Source organism: Suricata suricatta, chromosome 12, assembly GCF_006229205.1.
Source record: "Suricata suricatta isolate VVHF042 chromosome 12, meerkat_22Aug2017_6uvM2_HiC, whole genome shotgun sequence".
NCBI lineage: Eukaryota > Metazoa > Chordata > Mammalia > Carnivora > Herpestidae > Suricata > Suricata suricatta.
The window spans coordinates 19,349,202-19,365,568 of record NC_043711.1 but is presented as its reverse complement, the minus strand read 5'-3'; the positions used below and the strand labels follow the sequence as shown (position 1 = coordinate 19,365,568).

Here is a 16,367-nt window from a genome sequence, read left to right as displayed (position 1 = left end):
AAGAGACGGGCACCCTCCTACACTGTTAGTAGGAATGGAAACTGGTGCAGCCACTCTGGAAAACAGTGTGGAGGCTCCTCAAGAAACTATCCATAGAACTCCCCTATGACCCAGGAATAGCCCTGCTAGGGATCTACCCAAGGGATACAGAAATGCAGATAACATAGAAGCACATGTACCCCAATGTTCATAGTGGCACTTTCCACAATAGCCAAATCACGGAAAGCGCCTAAATGTCCATCACCTGATGAATGGAGAAAGATAATGTGGTATATATTCACAATCGAGTACTACATGGCAATGAGAAAGAATAAAACCTGGCCATTTGTAGCAAAGTGGATAGACCTCGAGGGTGTCATGCTAAGCAAAATAAGTCAGGCAGAGAAGGACAGATACCATATGTTTGCACTCATAGGTCTATCAGGAGAAACCTAACAGAGGACCATAGGGATGGGAAGGGAGAAAGAGAGCTGGAGAGAGAGAGGGACACAAATCATGAGAGACTACTGAATGCTGAGAGCGAACCGAGGGCTGAACGAGGAGGAGAGAGTCGGAGGGGGGGTATGGTCATGGAGAGGGGGCAGTTGTGGGGAGAAGCACTGGGTGTTATGTGGAAACCAATTTGACAATAAAGTATTATAAATTTTTAAAAAAATTTTTAAAAGGACCAAAACAGTAACAGTGTAAAAGGAGGGACATTACCATAAACTGCAGTCCAGATTTTAAAATATCCTAAAAAAAGGAAAAAACTGTATGATCATTTCAATAGATGCAGAAAATGCATTTAAGAAAGAACAACATCCATTTGTGATTTAAAAAAAACAACCTTAACAAAGCAAATTTAGAGAGAATATACCTCAACATAATAAAAGTCTTATATGAAAAACCACAGCTAACCTTATCCCCAAAGGGAAAAATGGAGAGCTTTTTTCCTAAAAAATATGAGACAAGGATGTCCACTCTCACCACTTTTATTCAACATAGTGCTGAAAATCTTAACCACGGCAGACAGACTACAAAAAGAAATAATGGGAATGAAGCCAATAAGGAAGAAACAAAACTCTCATTATTTGCAGATGACTTGATACTATATATAGAAAACTTGAAAGATTCTACCAAAACACTGCTAGAATGGATACACAAATTCAGTAAAGTTGTAGGATACAAAATCAATGTACAGAAATTTATTGCATTTCTTTTTTTATATAGTTTATTACCAAGTTGGTTTCCATATAACACCAGTGCTCTTCCCCACAAGTGCCCCTCTCTATGACCATCACCCCCCACCACTTCCCCCCTCTCTCTTCAGCCCTCAGATTGCTCAGCATTCAAAAGACTCTCATGATTTGCCTCACTCTTTCTCCCCAACTCTTTTCCCCACCTTTCCCATTTCCATGGTCTCCTATTAGGTTTCTCCTGTTAGACGTATGGGTGAAAACATATGGTATCTGTCCTTCTTTGCCTGACTTATTTCGCTTAGTAGGATTCCCTCCAGGTCCATCCATTTTGCTACAAATGGCCAGATTTCATTCTTTCTTGTTGCCATGTAGTACTCCATTGTGTATATATACACCACATCTTCCTGATTGATTCATCAGTTGATGGACATTTAGCCTCTTTCCATGATTTGGCTATTGTTGAAAGTGCCGCTATGAACACTGGGGTACATGTGCCCCTATGCATCAGTGCTTCTGTATCCCTTGGGTAGATCCCCAGCAGTGTTATTGCATTTCTATACACCAATAATGAACCATGAGAAAGAGAAATTAAAGAAATCAATCCCATTTACAACTGCACCTAAAACCATATCCAGGAATAAACCTAACCAAAGAGGTGAAATGTCTGTACTCTGAAAACTATAAACACTACTGAAAGAACCTGAATAGTACACAAAGAAATGGAAAGACCCCATGCTCATGGATTGAAAGAACACATTGTTAAAATGTCAATACTGCCCAAAGCTATCTACACTTTTAATGTAATCCCTATCAAAATACCAACAGCATTTTTCACAGAGCTAGAACAAACAATCCTAAAACTTCTACGGAACCACAAAAGACCCTGAATAGCCAAAGCAAATTTATTTTTTTAAGTGTTTTATTTATTTTTGAGAGAGAAAGAGAGAGACAGTGTGAGCAGGGGAGGGTCAGAGAGAGAGGGAGACACAGAATCCGAAGACAAGCTCTAGGCTCTGAGCTAGCTATCTGAGCTAGCTGTCAGTACAAAGCCTGACATGGGGCTCGAACCCACGAATCGCAAGATCATGACCTGAGCTGAAGCCAGATGCTCAACCAACTGGGCCACCCAGGCCCCCAAGCAACTTTAAAAAAGAAAAGAAAAGCTAGAGGCAGCACAATTCCAGACTTCCACTTATATTAAAAAGCTGTAGTGATCAAAATACGTGGGTATTGGCACAAAAACGACACAGAGATTAATAGAACAGAATAGGAAACACAAACTATATGGTCAATCCATCTTCTTTGGCCAATTTTTAATGAGATATTTAGGTTTTTGGTGTTGAGTGATATCAATTCTTTATACATTTTAAATAATAACCGCCAATATAATTGGCAAATATCTTTCCCATTCTGTAGGATGCCTTTTTGTTTTTTGATGGTTTCCTTTGCTGTGCAAAAGCTTTTTATTTTGATGTAGTTCCAATAATTTATGTTTGCTTTTCTTTCCTCTGCCTTAGGAGACATATCTAGAAAAATGTTGCTATAGCTGATGTCAGAGAAATTACTGCCTATGTTTTCCAGGAGTTTCGTGGTTTCAAGTCTCAGATTTAGGTCTTCAATCCATTTTTATTTTATTTTTGTGTATGGGGTAAGAAAGTGGTCCACATTCATTCTTCTGCATGTAGCTGTCCAGTTTTCCCAGCATCACTTATTGAAGAAACTGTCTTTTCCCCCACTGTATATTCTTGCCTCTGTGGCATAGATTAATTGACCATATAAGCATAAGTTTATTTCTGGACTCTGTTCCATTGATCATATGTATCTATTTTTGTGCTGGTACCATACTGCTTTGATTTCTACAGCTTTGTAGTATATATTTTGAAATCTGGAGTTATGATACCTCCAGCTTTGTTCTTTTTAAGACTACTTTGGCTATTTGGAGTTCCATAAAATTTTCAGTATTACTTGTTCTACTTCTATGAAAAATGATGTTGGTGTTTTGGCTATCATTATTTGTAATACTTTGTATTTTCACCTTTATACTAGAGTTAAAGGTGTTTTATACACCATTACAGTATTAAAATATTCTAAACTTGACTATATACTTACCTTTGCCAGTATGTTTTATACCTTCATATGTTTTCATATTAATACCACCCTTCAGCATTACTTATAAAATGTATCTAGTGAATATTAACTCTGTCAGCTTTTATTTTTCTGGGAAAGTCTTTATTTCTCCTTCATATATGAAAGATAACTTTACCAGATAAAGTATTCTTGGTTGGCAGTTTTTTTCTTTCAGTACTATAAATATATCATCCCATTTGGTCCTGGCTTACTAGACTTCTGCTGTGAAACTGCTAATAGCTTTATGGAGTTTCCCTTGTATGTAACTACTCTCTTTATCTTGCTCCTTTCAAAACTTTCTCTTCGTTTTTAATTTTTAACAGTCTCATATAATGCATCTTGAAGAAGTCTTCTTTAGGTTGAAACTGTTTACAGAGCTTTGAGCTTCATGGACCTGGATGTTCATATCTCTCCTCAGGTTTGGGAAGTTTTTAGCCACTACTCTAAATTAGTTTTCTCTCTTCTCCTTCTGGGACTACCACAAGGCATTTATTAGTTCAAAAGGATGATTCCATAAACCCTGTAGAATGTGTTCATTCCTTTTCTTTCCTTTTCTTCTTTTTCTTTTTCCCCCCCTCTTCTGACTGGATACTTTCAAGTGACTTAGTTGAGTTCACAGACTTTTTCTTCTGTTTGATCAGGTCTGTTATTGCCACTATCAATTACAGTTTTCATTTTGTTTACTGTATTCTTCAGCTCTAGAATTTGGTTCTTTTTTTTTTTAGTTGTATTTCTTTGTTGAACTTCCCATTTTGTTCATATGTTCTTTTCCTGATTTCATTATCCATCTATGTTCTCTTGTAGCTGCTGACCTTCTTTAAAATAATTATGTTTAATTCCTTTTCAAGCAATTTCTAGATCTCCATTTCTTTGAGTATGGCAAGTGGAAAACTAAAGTGCTTCTTTTATGGTGTCATATGTCCTTACTTTTTCTTATTCCTTGAAGTTTTGCATTGCTGTCTTTTATTCAAAGAACTTACCTTCTCTAGTCTTTACTGAGGGGCTTCAGGAGAAAAATGTCTTTACTAGTCAGTGTAACGATAAATTCTGCAGCTCTCTCAGATCTTTTCTATGTATGCTCCTGCTCCACATCTCTTATTCCTGATTTAGTGAGAATTCTTAAGATGCCTTCTCTTGATCTCACAAAGCCAGGCCAGGTGATCCCTAGGCAATACCCTGAAACATTCAAGTTGTGTGTCTTCTGATCCTACAGAGATTATCTGGCTTTCTGCAGAACTGTGAGCCATATGCAAGACTTGCAACTCACCATCCATGGGGCACACATGATACAGTGACAGGAAGAGTGAGCAAGGCATCCAGAATATTTGAGGGCTCCATAGGCCAGCTGGAGGAATCTGTAGGAAGATGTTTCCACTAGCTAATTGGCAGGCTTTTTGGTGGGAGTCCACAAAGTGGTTAGGCAGATCTGTGACCCTTTGATGATTTCTGAGCCCCAGTTGCTGTAAGTCCCCACATCTCTCACCTGCTCCCAGCCTCTCTTAACCACTTTGCTGTGCAGATTACCTCAGTATGGTGAGAAAAAAGTGGACCTCTGGGGCAGCATCCTACATGGCTGGAATGCTAAGTACTCACTCACTATGCTCTCACTTTCCCCCAGTGGAAAAATTTCAGGCTGAGTGAATCTCTCTTGACACTGAGCTGTGACACCTTTGGGGAGGGATGACATAGGTAAAGTGAAACTGTTCTTACTCTCTTTAATGCATCTATTCTCAAATTTCTGGCTTCAACAGTGTGCCAACATTTCTTCAGTGGAATCCCAGGATTGCAGGAATGGAAAACAGTGTAAGACTTTTAAGAATGGCATCCTGAACATAATGTCCATTATGTAAGTCCCGCATCCACATAGGTAATCTCGTTCAAAGTTGGTTCTGTGAGCAGATGAGGGGAGAAAACTCCTGTCTACTGTCTTGCTTACCACTCTCCAAGTCCAAACATTATTAGAAGCAAGTTTTATCAAATATTTAAAGATTAGTCTCTACATTAACGTCTAGAAATATTGTGTAGGTTAGCAGACTCATTCGATAAACTAATCTTTATACCCAAACTAGTCAAGGATATTACAAGAAAAGAAAAATCAGAGACAAATCTCATACGTATTGTATTCAGAGAAGCAAGAATGCTCAAGATAATATAGGAAAATAAAATACAGTAGTATACTAAAAAATATTAAGACAATGAAGAGTATACACTAAGATACAACAGTTTTAGAGTAGAATTGGCGATACATCCTTAATGTTGCCTCTAAAATTTCAATGTTATTACCAGAGGCCTTTTCCTACTATCCTAAAAATATGTAGTTTAATGAATACTGACTTAATCAAATGCTTTTTTTTGAGTCTGTTATATCTATTTAATCTATTAAATCTGTTGGATGCACACAACCCAACCTCTTCCATTCTGCCACTCTCCTGATAATGAGTCTCAAAAAGAGCAACAGAAGGATAGAAAATAGTATAAAACTGCAAGAGTGACACCCTGAAGAGACTGTCCATTAAGTAAGTCCTACATCTAGATTTAGAGAACCATTCCAGCTTCTATCCTTTCTGAAAACCGGGACATTAGCTTTTCTTTTCCTTCTATGAGCTACCTTAGATATTTCCAATAACTTCTAAGCAAAATTGCTTTAATTTATATTTCTAGGTTATCTAGTCCTTTTTATTCAGTAATGCTATTGATAAGGATTATATCCTATGGCTTGTCATCAGAAACCTACTATATTAGTTATCAAATTGTTAAAGTATCTAATTTATTCATTTACCCATCATGTTAACTAAGTCTCTGCTACATGTCAGGCACTGAGCTAAAGATAAGGACACACAGGTAGGAATAATCTAAGTATAATGGAACACTGGCACAAAGAAAAAAGTGATAAACATTCTTTGACAGATGTTCAACCAACTATAAATGAACTTTATTAGCATCTTGCCTATATATCCATAGGTGTTATATGAGACTGTCATATGCTTTGCAGAAACCAAATCACATTATATCCAATGCCCTGGCATGACTTACTCATGGTGAGTGTGTGACTCTTATCAACCACATTTTCACTTAAATGTTGAAATATCACCTGTTCAAATTGAAGCACTTTTCAAGCATTAACTTTCACACTCCTGAATATTTTTAAGGTAAAATGTTACTAACAAAACAAATACTTAAATAGAGACTTAATTAATTATCTTAATCAAAGCAAATAGAATATGAATTTCAATACACATATATTTGTCTCTACCTTAAGTATTTAGGAAACATTCACACACTGTCGGGAGCTGCCAGAAGAAAAGACACATGCCTTGACCTGCAAGATCAGCCACCCGTACAGCTGAGCTGTGTTATCACTCCCAGCACAGCAAAAGCTGCATTATTACCTTCAGCTGAGGCCTTCTTGTTTCCCTCCCAAGCCTTTCTTGTTAGCCTCTCAGGCAGCGTGCTGACGCTGCAGTCCTCGCCCTTGTTTCTTAGCAACTAACCCACATCAACTGCCTGCCTTCTACCCTTTATAAGACATGTGTGGTCTCTCAGTGGTTTCTCAATAAAGAGAGCGGCTTGATCAGAGACGCTGCCTGGCCTCCACTCTCTGTGCTCCCTGTCCTGCCCTGTTCTCACTCCCTCCCTCGGGAACCCGCATTGACTGGCCAGCCGGCCAAAACAACACACGAGTTACAGTTTTCCCATCAGCAAGTTAGTAGGCTTTGTCTATTTTACTCTAGTAGTATAAATAAGTTTTGTTACAGAATTATATGTGTTTTTAAAAATCAAGAATATAAAGAAGTAAAAAATGAACATAATATACCAAATAGACTACTTATTCATATTCAATAAGCACTGTTGCAAAGCCAATTCTTAAAAGATTTTGCTGTGAAAAAAAAAAAGTAATGAGTTCAAGAAGTTGTAAGCTGATGAAAATATCCAGTAAAGAGGGAAAATGCAACATTTAGGAAAAATTACTGCAAATAAGGATTTCTTTAAAAATCAGTTCTGATGTTGATCCCTAATGAAGACAGAAGACAGTAAATAATCAAACAGGAATAAAAGTTCCAGAGAAAAAAAACTGTTATACATTAGTACTTAAATTGATGCTGCTCTCATGTGTTCCTTACAGAACACATGTATTTTCCTATGTGCACACTCCCACACACCCCAAACCCTCTTTGAAATGAAATTCATTAAACCAAAGAGGTAAAATCCAAAAAATAATATGAACATGAATAATTCCTTGAAGAGAACATAAGAGGAGTATGTCATTGGCCTACCTGCAATACCTCATGCTTCCCTCCTAAAATAAATGTAGTCCATTATAATTTGACCCTAGATTCACAAGCTTCTTTCCTGGGGTAAGAGATATATTTTTCAAATAAACTAAAATTTGGTTAGTAATCAGTAAAACCCGACAACTCCTAAAACTACAGAAGTTGGCTATTCCTAATTCAAATAATTCCACTACTTCCCATAATTTAAAAATGAAAAATATTTAAGTGTTTCATAATGTAATGGTGTTATATGAATGTGCCAAAATGACTCATATACTGGGCCCTATGTTATTTACTTCTTCATATCAAGAGAGCACCATTAGCTCACAGCCCACCAGTACCAAAATTTTACATATCCAACTGCTTTTAATATAACCCAAATAAGCATATTTTTTAGCCATTTAGAGCCTCCCACTTTACATTAATCAAGCTGCACTCAGTATCTGCTAGCCATAGTTTAGACCCACCCTGAACTATAAAGATCATTAGCTGCTATTCTACGGTGCTCTTTGACCCAAAAATTTCCCATCATGCAGCTGAGTAACATAATCAAGACCCATAAGTCCCTTCTCTCCCAGGGGTTCCTGTGGCCTCTTCCTGTTATAGGTACAGCCCTGCACTGCCAGGAAGTCTCCAGCTGTTAGGGACTTACCTTTTCAAACCCATTCAAAGTTCTGCCTAAATAAAGCTCTTAGTATGTTCCTTCCATCTTGTAGCCGTATCTTTTTTCTTATCAGCACTGAAATCTTCAAATTTACTACAAATGTGTATTTTTTTCAGTGAAACTTTACAAAAACTGGTGAATCATTTTATTTTTTAATAGTTTATTGTCAAATTGGTTTCCATATAACACCCAGTGCTCTTCCCCTCCCCTCCCCCTTCAACTCTTGGTTCGTTTTCATTTTAAAAATGAGAAAACCCAGATGTGAAGAAAAACTTTAAAAACTAACTTAATAATATGAAAAAAAATTTAAATACCCACAAGAAAATTTTCATAGCCTATTCAAAAGTCCGTCAACTGAATAAAATACAAAAGATCCTTAGCACAAATGGTACCAGTTTTCCAAGAAGCAGATGATATATCCTAAGAAGCATTCTCACAGCTATGGCAGGATACAATGAAGAAGGCACAGGATAGAAACACAATGCATGTTCTCTTATTGAGGCCTTTGCTCTTGGCTAATATTTACTAAGGTAGAGCCCCAAGTCTCAGTCTTGCTAATCATATCATGCACTGCGAGGACATGCAGGAGAAATATGATTGCTTTAATTCAGAATACCATCTATGTAGGATTGAAATCCAAAATGCTGAAGCTGAATCTAACCAGGAGAAAATAGTTAGGCAATACAAACTGAGGGGCATTTTGCAAAACAACTGACCTGGGCACTTCAACAATGAAAGTATAATAAAAGGAAAAAAGAACAGACTTATCAAAAAGAGAAAGGACCAAATAAATAAAATCACATGTGAAAGAGGAGAAATCACAACCAACATTGCAAATTACAAACAATTATAAGAGAATTATTGTGAAAAATTATGTCAACAAACCAGATAATCTGGAAGAAATGTATATAAATTCCTAGAAACATATAAACTACCAAAACTGAAAGAAATAGAAAAATTGAATAAATTGATTATCTAGCGAAAAACTTGGATCAGTAACCAAACATCTCCAACAAACAAAAATCCAGGGACAGATGGCTTCACAGGGGAATTCTACCAAACAGTTAAAGAAGAGTTAATACTTACTCCTCTCAAACTGTTCCAAAAAATACAAATGGAAGGAAAACTTCCAAACTCATTCCATGAGGTCAGCATTACCAATTCCAAACCAAAGACAACACTGAAAAAGAGAACTACAGATGGATCCCCTGATGAACACAGATGCAAAATTTTGCAAAAAAAAAAAAAAATACTAGCAAACTAAATCCAACAGTACATTAAAAGAACCATTCACCATGATCAAGTGGGATTTATTCCTGGTTTGCATAGGTGGTTCAATATTCACAAATCAAGCAACTTGATACAAATTGAGCATGATACATGCACTGAGCGTGGTGCCTAAATAAGACACTCTCCCTCTCGCTCGCTCTCCCTATTTCTCTCTCCCTCCCTATTTCTCTCTCCCTCTGCCCCTCTTCCATGCTAATGTTTTCTTTCTAAAATAAAATAAAACAAAATAAACAAAACAAAGAAGAACCATATGATCCTCTCAAGAGATGAAGAATAAGCACTTGGCAAAGTACAACATCCATTCATGATAAAGACCCTCAACCAACTAGGTTTAGAAGGAACATACTTCAACATAATAAAGGCCATTTATTAAAAATCCACAGCTAATATCATCTTCAATGGGGAAAAACTGAAAGCTTTTCCTCTAGGGTCAGGAACAAGACACACATGCCCATTCTCACCACTGTTATTTAACATGGTACTGGAAGTTCTAGCCTCAGCAATCAAACAACAGAAAGAAATACAAGGTGTCCAAACTGGCAAGGAGGAGTCAAACTTCCACTATTTGTAGATGACGTGACAGATACTCTATACAGAACACTCAAAAGACACCATCAAAAAACTGCTAGAACTGATAAACAAATTCGGTAAAAGCACAGGATACAAAATCAATAGAAATCTGTTTCCTTTCTATATACCAATTATGAGGATTTTAAAAAATTTTTATTTGAGTATAGTTGACACAGAATGTTATATTAGTTTCAGGTGAACGATATAGTGATTGAATTTCTCTATATATTATGCTATGCTCATCACAAGTGTAGCTACCATCAGTCACCACACAACGCTATTACAGTATCATTGCTATATTCTTTATGCTGTACCTTTCCCCCCCATGACTTATTCATTTCATACCTGAAAGCCTGACAATATTTAATTTTTGATTGGCTCATAGACCATATCCCCATCAAAAAAAAAGCAATCAAACAAAAAGAGCTATAAAGGACATTCTTGGGAGTAATTGGGGATATTTGTTTAAAATATCATTGTTTTAAATATGTCATTGTACTATTTGTATCAATGGTAAATTTCTTGAATATAATAATTATATTGTGATTATATTAAAGAATGTCCTTTTTCTTAGAAGTCACATACTCAAATATTTAACACTGAAGTACTAGAATGTCTAAAACTTACTCTTCTCATGTTAAAAGCAGGGCTGGGGAGAAAACATGAGCTCAATATGGCAAAATGCTGGTAACTGGTAAATCTAGGGGAAGGGATAAAGGTGTTACTTATATTGCTCTTGTAAAATGTGTATAGATTTGAAATTTCTCAAAATAAAAAAAATCGATAAGAAGAATCTAATGATTTCTTTAAAAAGGATTACATAGAAGAATTATCCCAAAACCAAGTATGTTGCCATCTGCCATTCAGTTATGGTTAGAAGAGTCATAAGGCTTTATTTATTTTGGCCCATGAGTCTTTACTGTATTCTACTTCCTCTTCTTTCATTCTTTCTCAAATTTCTTACTGGTTTTTCATTCTTACCAGCTACCTCAACTGCTCCTAACAAGATCTTCAATCTTACTCAACTTCAACAACACCAGACCTATTTGATTCGTCCATCCTCTAAATATTTTCTTTGCTTGGACTCCAAGACACTAGACACTACTGTTTCATTTCTCTACCTATCTCACTGGCCACAACTTTTCAGATTCTCCTGATTCTCCTCTTCATCTTATCTTTAAACACTATAGTTCCCCAGTATTCTGTCTTCACCTCACTTCTCCATCTACAGAAATTCCTTTACTGTTCTCATCCAGCCCCATTGTTTTAAATATCATTTGAATGCTTATGACTTCCAAATCTATGTTTGAAGCACCAAACTCTCCCCAAAACTCCACATTTATAAAGTCAACTGCCTACCTAACCTACTTGAGTCTGAGTCATTTCAAACTTAACATGTCCAAAACTGAAACCTTTTATTTCCTCCCCAAAATATATCCCCTCCCAAACATCCATATTTCAGTGAATGGCAACCACATCTCCAGAATTATTAAGACAAAAAACCCTGAAGTCACCTTCAATTACTCTTTCGTCTATTCTACATGCTCAACAAGTACTCTCAGCTCTAAATTCAAAATATATGGCACTTTACCACTTCTCATCACACCAGGGAACATGTGGATCCAACCTATCATTCTGTCTCCCATGAACCACTATGATATTCTACCAAATATCCCTGCTTCTGACCTTGCCCCACTATAGTTCTAGTCTCAACAAAGCAGCCCAGAATGACACTTTTAAAATAAATAAAAACGTGTCCCTTCACTTTCTGAAAGTTTTTAGTGGCCGCCTGGACCATTCAATAAAAGATAACACCCCTAACATGGTCTAGAGGCCCTATAATATGTATCCCTTTGCTGCCACTCTGGACTCCTCTCCTTTTACTGACCTTGCCTTCACACACTGTAGTCAAACTGTCTACCTTACTCTACCTGAACAAGAAAGGCACATTTTGCACATAAAGGATTAGAGTAGAGATAAAGCTCATGAAATAATAGTATTTAAGGACTTGGAATAGGAATCAGGGAAGAATAACAAAGGGCAGCCCAACAGGAAGAATGGAAACAAAAATAGTCACAGATATTAAGTTGGAAAAAAGATACAAAAAAGAGATATATCATCAATGTAATATTTATAAGAGGGTGGGAAGGGTAAAGGAGAATTAACTCATAACAGGGAACAGAGTAAAAATACTATGTATAAAAAAATGGGAAATCACATTAACACATTATAGTGGCTATTTCTGGATGACAGAATTCTTCTAACATTCCTTGTTTTCAGAGGTTTATGCTTTATTAGGACTGGACTATTTCACTTTTGCCCTATATATTTGGTTTGATCCTTTATCCAAGGACATAGCCCTTACTTATAGGGTCTGTTCATTTAGAGACCCAACAGAAAGCCCAAAATATTTTACCAAAGGCCTTATAACTTGTCAGTCCTTGAACTCTAATACTTTTTTCACCAATATTAAGTGGCTGGTGAAGTCTATTCAGTTTGCTAGCTGTACTCTCTAAGATTCCCGAAATCTTACATAGCTCAAAAGAAACTAGAACTAATTTAATTACTTAGGGGAATTTGTAAACAGATTAAGATCCTAATTCTGAGGTTCTCTCCTTTCCAGGTTTTAACCTCTTACTTTCCAATCTCCCTGAGAATTCCAAACTCCAACCTGTTTCCTCATTCCTTTAAGACTACCACTTTCTATTTGGAATCTGCTCCACCACTTGACAGCAAAATGGAAAATTCTCTGTGGGGAAAAAAAATAAATAAACATGAACTCTTTCTATATGAATCCTTTCCTTCAAGGATCAAAATTCTCCCAAGATCCTCCATATATTTTAGAGAGAGAGAAAGAGAAAGAGAGAGAGGGAGAGGAACCAAAAAACAGACACTTCACTATACAATATTAACTGATGGTTACCTGAGGATGGATGGATGTGTGAGGTTAAATAGGTGATGGGGATTAAGGAGGGCACTTTTGATGAACCACTACATTCTATACCTGCAACTAATATCACACTATATGTTAACTAACTGGAATTTAAATAAAAACTCGGGGGGGAAAAGATCTTCCCTATATTGACTGCTCCTCAGCCTAAAGACAGTTTTTTTTTAATATTTTCTTCAGATTTCAGAAATATTATTTAGGACCACCAAACCATGGAAGGTTTGCATAGTCAATTGATTCTATGTAGTTTTCTAAAATTTACATCAAAAAGACCATTTTACTCCTTCCTTGGAGAAAGTGCGCTTCCAACAAATATGGCTGCTCTGTATAATTTTTTAAGCCATATCTCCTTTGCCTTCCTGAAACAAACTGAATCAAGGTAGGGATTTTTCTGCTAACAAAGTGGTCTTCAATTCCCTTTACAGCTATTATAAATAGGGAACACTGCTCCTGGATTTAAGAGGAGTCCCTGGTTATCAATCAGAACTGTATTATTTTGCTACCATTTTCTGAGGCACTCTATTTCTAGATCCCTAAACATTCACCTCCCTGTCTCACCTCACTTCCATGCAGCTTCTGCCAATTTTCATCCCTTATTAGTTCCATTACTGAACTAAGTGTTATAAATCAGGAGCCTTATTTTTGCATTTTGTATTTTTGCATTATATTTTGCATTCTGAGGTGAGCTATTCACATTCAGAAATTACTATTCACATTATTAGTACTTTCAGAAATATATGCCTTCCTGATCCTGGTCTAGACACTCCTTCTTTTTTCCACACAACTTCTAACCAGTCTTGATGCTTTTGGCAGTCCTTATCTATAAACTTGAGGTAGCAGATTATTTGCTACAAATGGTCACTAAAACAGGATTTTCAAGTTTCCTTTCTTTATATCCTTGTGTCTTTGATACTTATAAAAGAAGAAGGGGAACAATAAAAAGTATACTGATCATGCACTCATCTCAGAATCTTCTTATAGGCTTACTATTCCTCAATAACAAATTTTATCTTAGAAGGCATACCAGTCACCTACTAATACCTCTCATCTCTAAATCCACCCTTCTAAGCACTGACTCTGAGGCTGGGATTTTCCAACTTTGCCTCAGAGGCTCCTTGGTCTGCTGGGGACACTTGAAAGATACTGGGAAAAAGAAGATAAGGAGAAGTTTTTCCTGCTGTTCCAATATACAGTTCCCCACCAGAGAAAATCAGTTCCAGCCTCCAGTTGCTATTGGCATTCCCACAAACAACCTCATTAACCTTCTTCATACATACCAGCAGCAGCCATGTGATGTCCTCACTCCTCAGATGTTTGAGCTCCAGTGTCTCAAGACCCATTCTTCCCAGATCCTGAGTTCTGTTATCCCCAGCCCATTATCTTTTGTTTCCCTGGCCTACAGAGTCTAGATGTCTTTCTGCAGTTATTATTTTGGATTATCATTATTTCCTCCTTTTTTTCATTTTCAAACATGTATATAAACAATAACCTATATTAAATTCTACCCTGTAAAGTGACTTATAAGTTTCTTGTTTCCTGATAAGCCCTAACTAAACTCTGATGCTTACTCAACCCCTGTTCAAAAAAATTATTTCTAGTACCAAAAGCTATCACACTTACATAGTACCTTAAATTTTATATTTTAGAATGATAAGTTTTGGTAAATAAAATCACAATTTTATAATAACATGTATTTATTACTTTTAAAATGAGAGCATGACAGTAAAGAATTTTTAAAAATCACTCAAAATCTGAATGTGCAAAAATAACAAATGTTAACATTTTGATGTATTTACATCTTGCTCTCTTCTATTCAGAGATTTTGTTATCCTACCAGAAACTATTCTCAAAGTAGTAAATAAATTATAAAAAAACATACTGCATACATTATTGTTTTTAGAAAATTCACAACCCAGGTTACCTTTCAGATATAAAAGAAAAGGTATTAAAGTTGTCAGTATCTTAAAATAGTTATATCCTCAGAATTATACATATAATATATGATAAAGCAAATTTATTTTTGACAGGAAAACATGTTAATAGCATATTTTATACTATAAACCAAAAAGAAAAAAAGCCTTCCTCCACAATCTATAAAAATTATGAATAAATTTAGTAAGGCCAACTACTCACCCCCTATTACTGACAATTGCCTTTTTCAAGTGAATGTAATTTGCAGGAAAGATCCCCTGTAAAAAAGAAAAGATTTCCCATTAGAAAAAGCAATTTGTGATTAACATCATATATATATATATACTAAAATAGCAGCCAGACTTCAACATGGAAATACTCCATCAACAATACAGTAGAGCTCTTAATGTAGCAACCACTTTCTTTTTTTTTAATGTTTATTTTTTATTTTTTTTCCATAATATTTTATTGTCAAATTGTTTTCCATACAACACCCAGTGCTCTTCCCCTTAAGTGCCCTCCACCATCACCACCACCTCTACTTTCCATATTAATAATCCAAAACTGCACAAGCTATACAAATTAGATAGGAATTTCATTGGCATTTGTACTTAGAGTCTACCTTCAGGTGAAAACTGTAACCATTTTTTTTAATGTTTTTTATTTATTTTTTGAGAGGCAGAGAGAGGCAGTGCGAGCAGAGGGTCAGAGAGAGAGGGAGACACAGAATCCAAAGCAGGCTCCAGACTCTGAGCTAGCTGTCAGCACAGAGCCCGATGCGGTGCTCGAACCTACGAACCATGAGATAATGACCTGAGTCGAAGTCGGACGCTTAACCTTAAGACTGAGCCACCCAGGCGCCCTGAAAACTGATCTTAACCAACAACCAAACAGATTCATTTAAGTTCCAGATTGGAAATTTAGAAATGTTCCACCTAATCACTCTCAGGATATAGACTTATGTACAGAGCTTGGCATGTATCTACAAAACCGACATAGCCCCTAACCAACAACTTATACGTTATCCAGCTCTGAGCTACAGAAACAATTGTCAGACTCTGACAAACATTTATATTCACCAGAATGAACAATTTGGAAGTTCCCATTAATATTTCTCTTTTTACTCTTTCCAAATACTTTCCACTTTGATATTTGCCATAATTTGATTTCTAAGGTATAAAAGATGTATGGTTTTTAAAAAAACAATTAAGTTTTGCAATCAGTGTTTCATTCCTTTTCCTTGATGTATGAAACTCCCTTCAAATAAAATCGAACTAACGAACTACAAGAGCATGATCTGAGCCAAAGTCAGACACTCAACTGACTGAGCCACTCAAGTGCCCCAAGGGAGAATCTTTTTTTTTAATGTTTTATTTTTGAAAGAGAGAGAGAGAGAGAGAGATGGA

General features: G+C 36.2%; 1 protein-coding gene across 1 annotated transcript in view; it reads right to left on the bottom strand.

The window, feature by feature from the left end:
* DOCK3 (dedicator of cytokinesis 3) overlaps positions 1-16,367 on the bottom strand; it is a 351,466-nt gene that overhangs the window by 302,865 nt on the left and 32,234 nt on the right. The window contains exon 2 of the mRNA XM_029916016.1: positions 15,184-15,239. Within this exon, the coding sequence (XP_029771876.1) occupies positions 15,184-15,239 (56 nt within the window). The remainder of the gene's footprint in view (positions 1-15,183; positions 15,240-16,367) is intronic.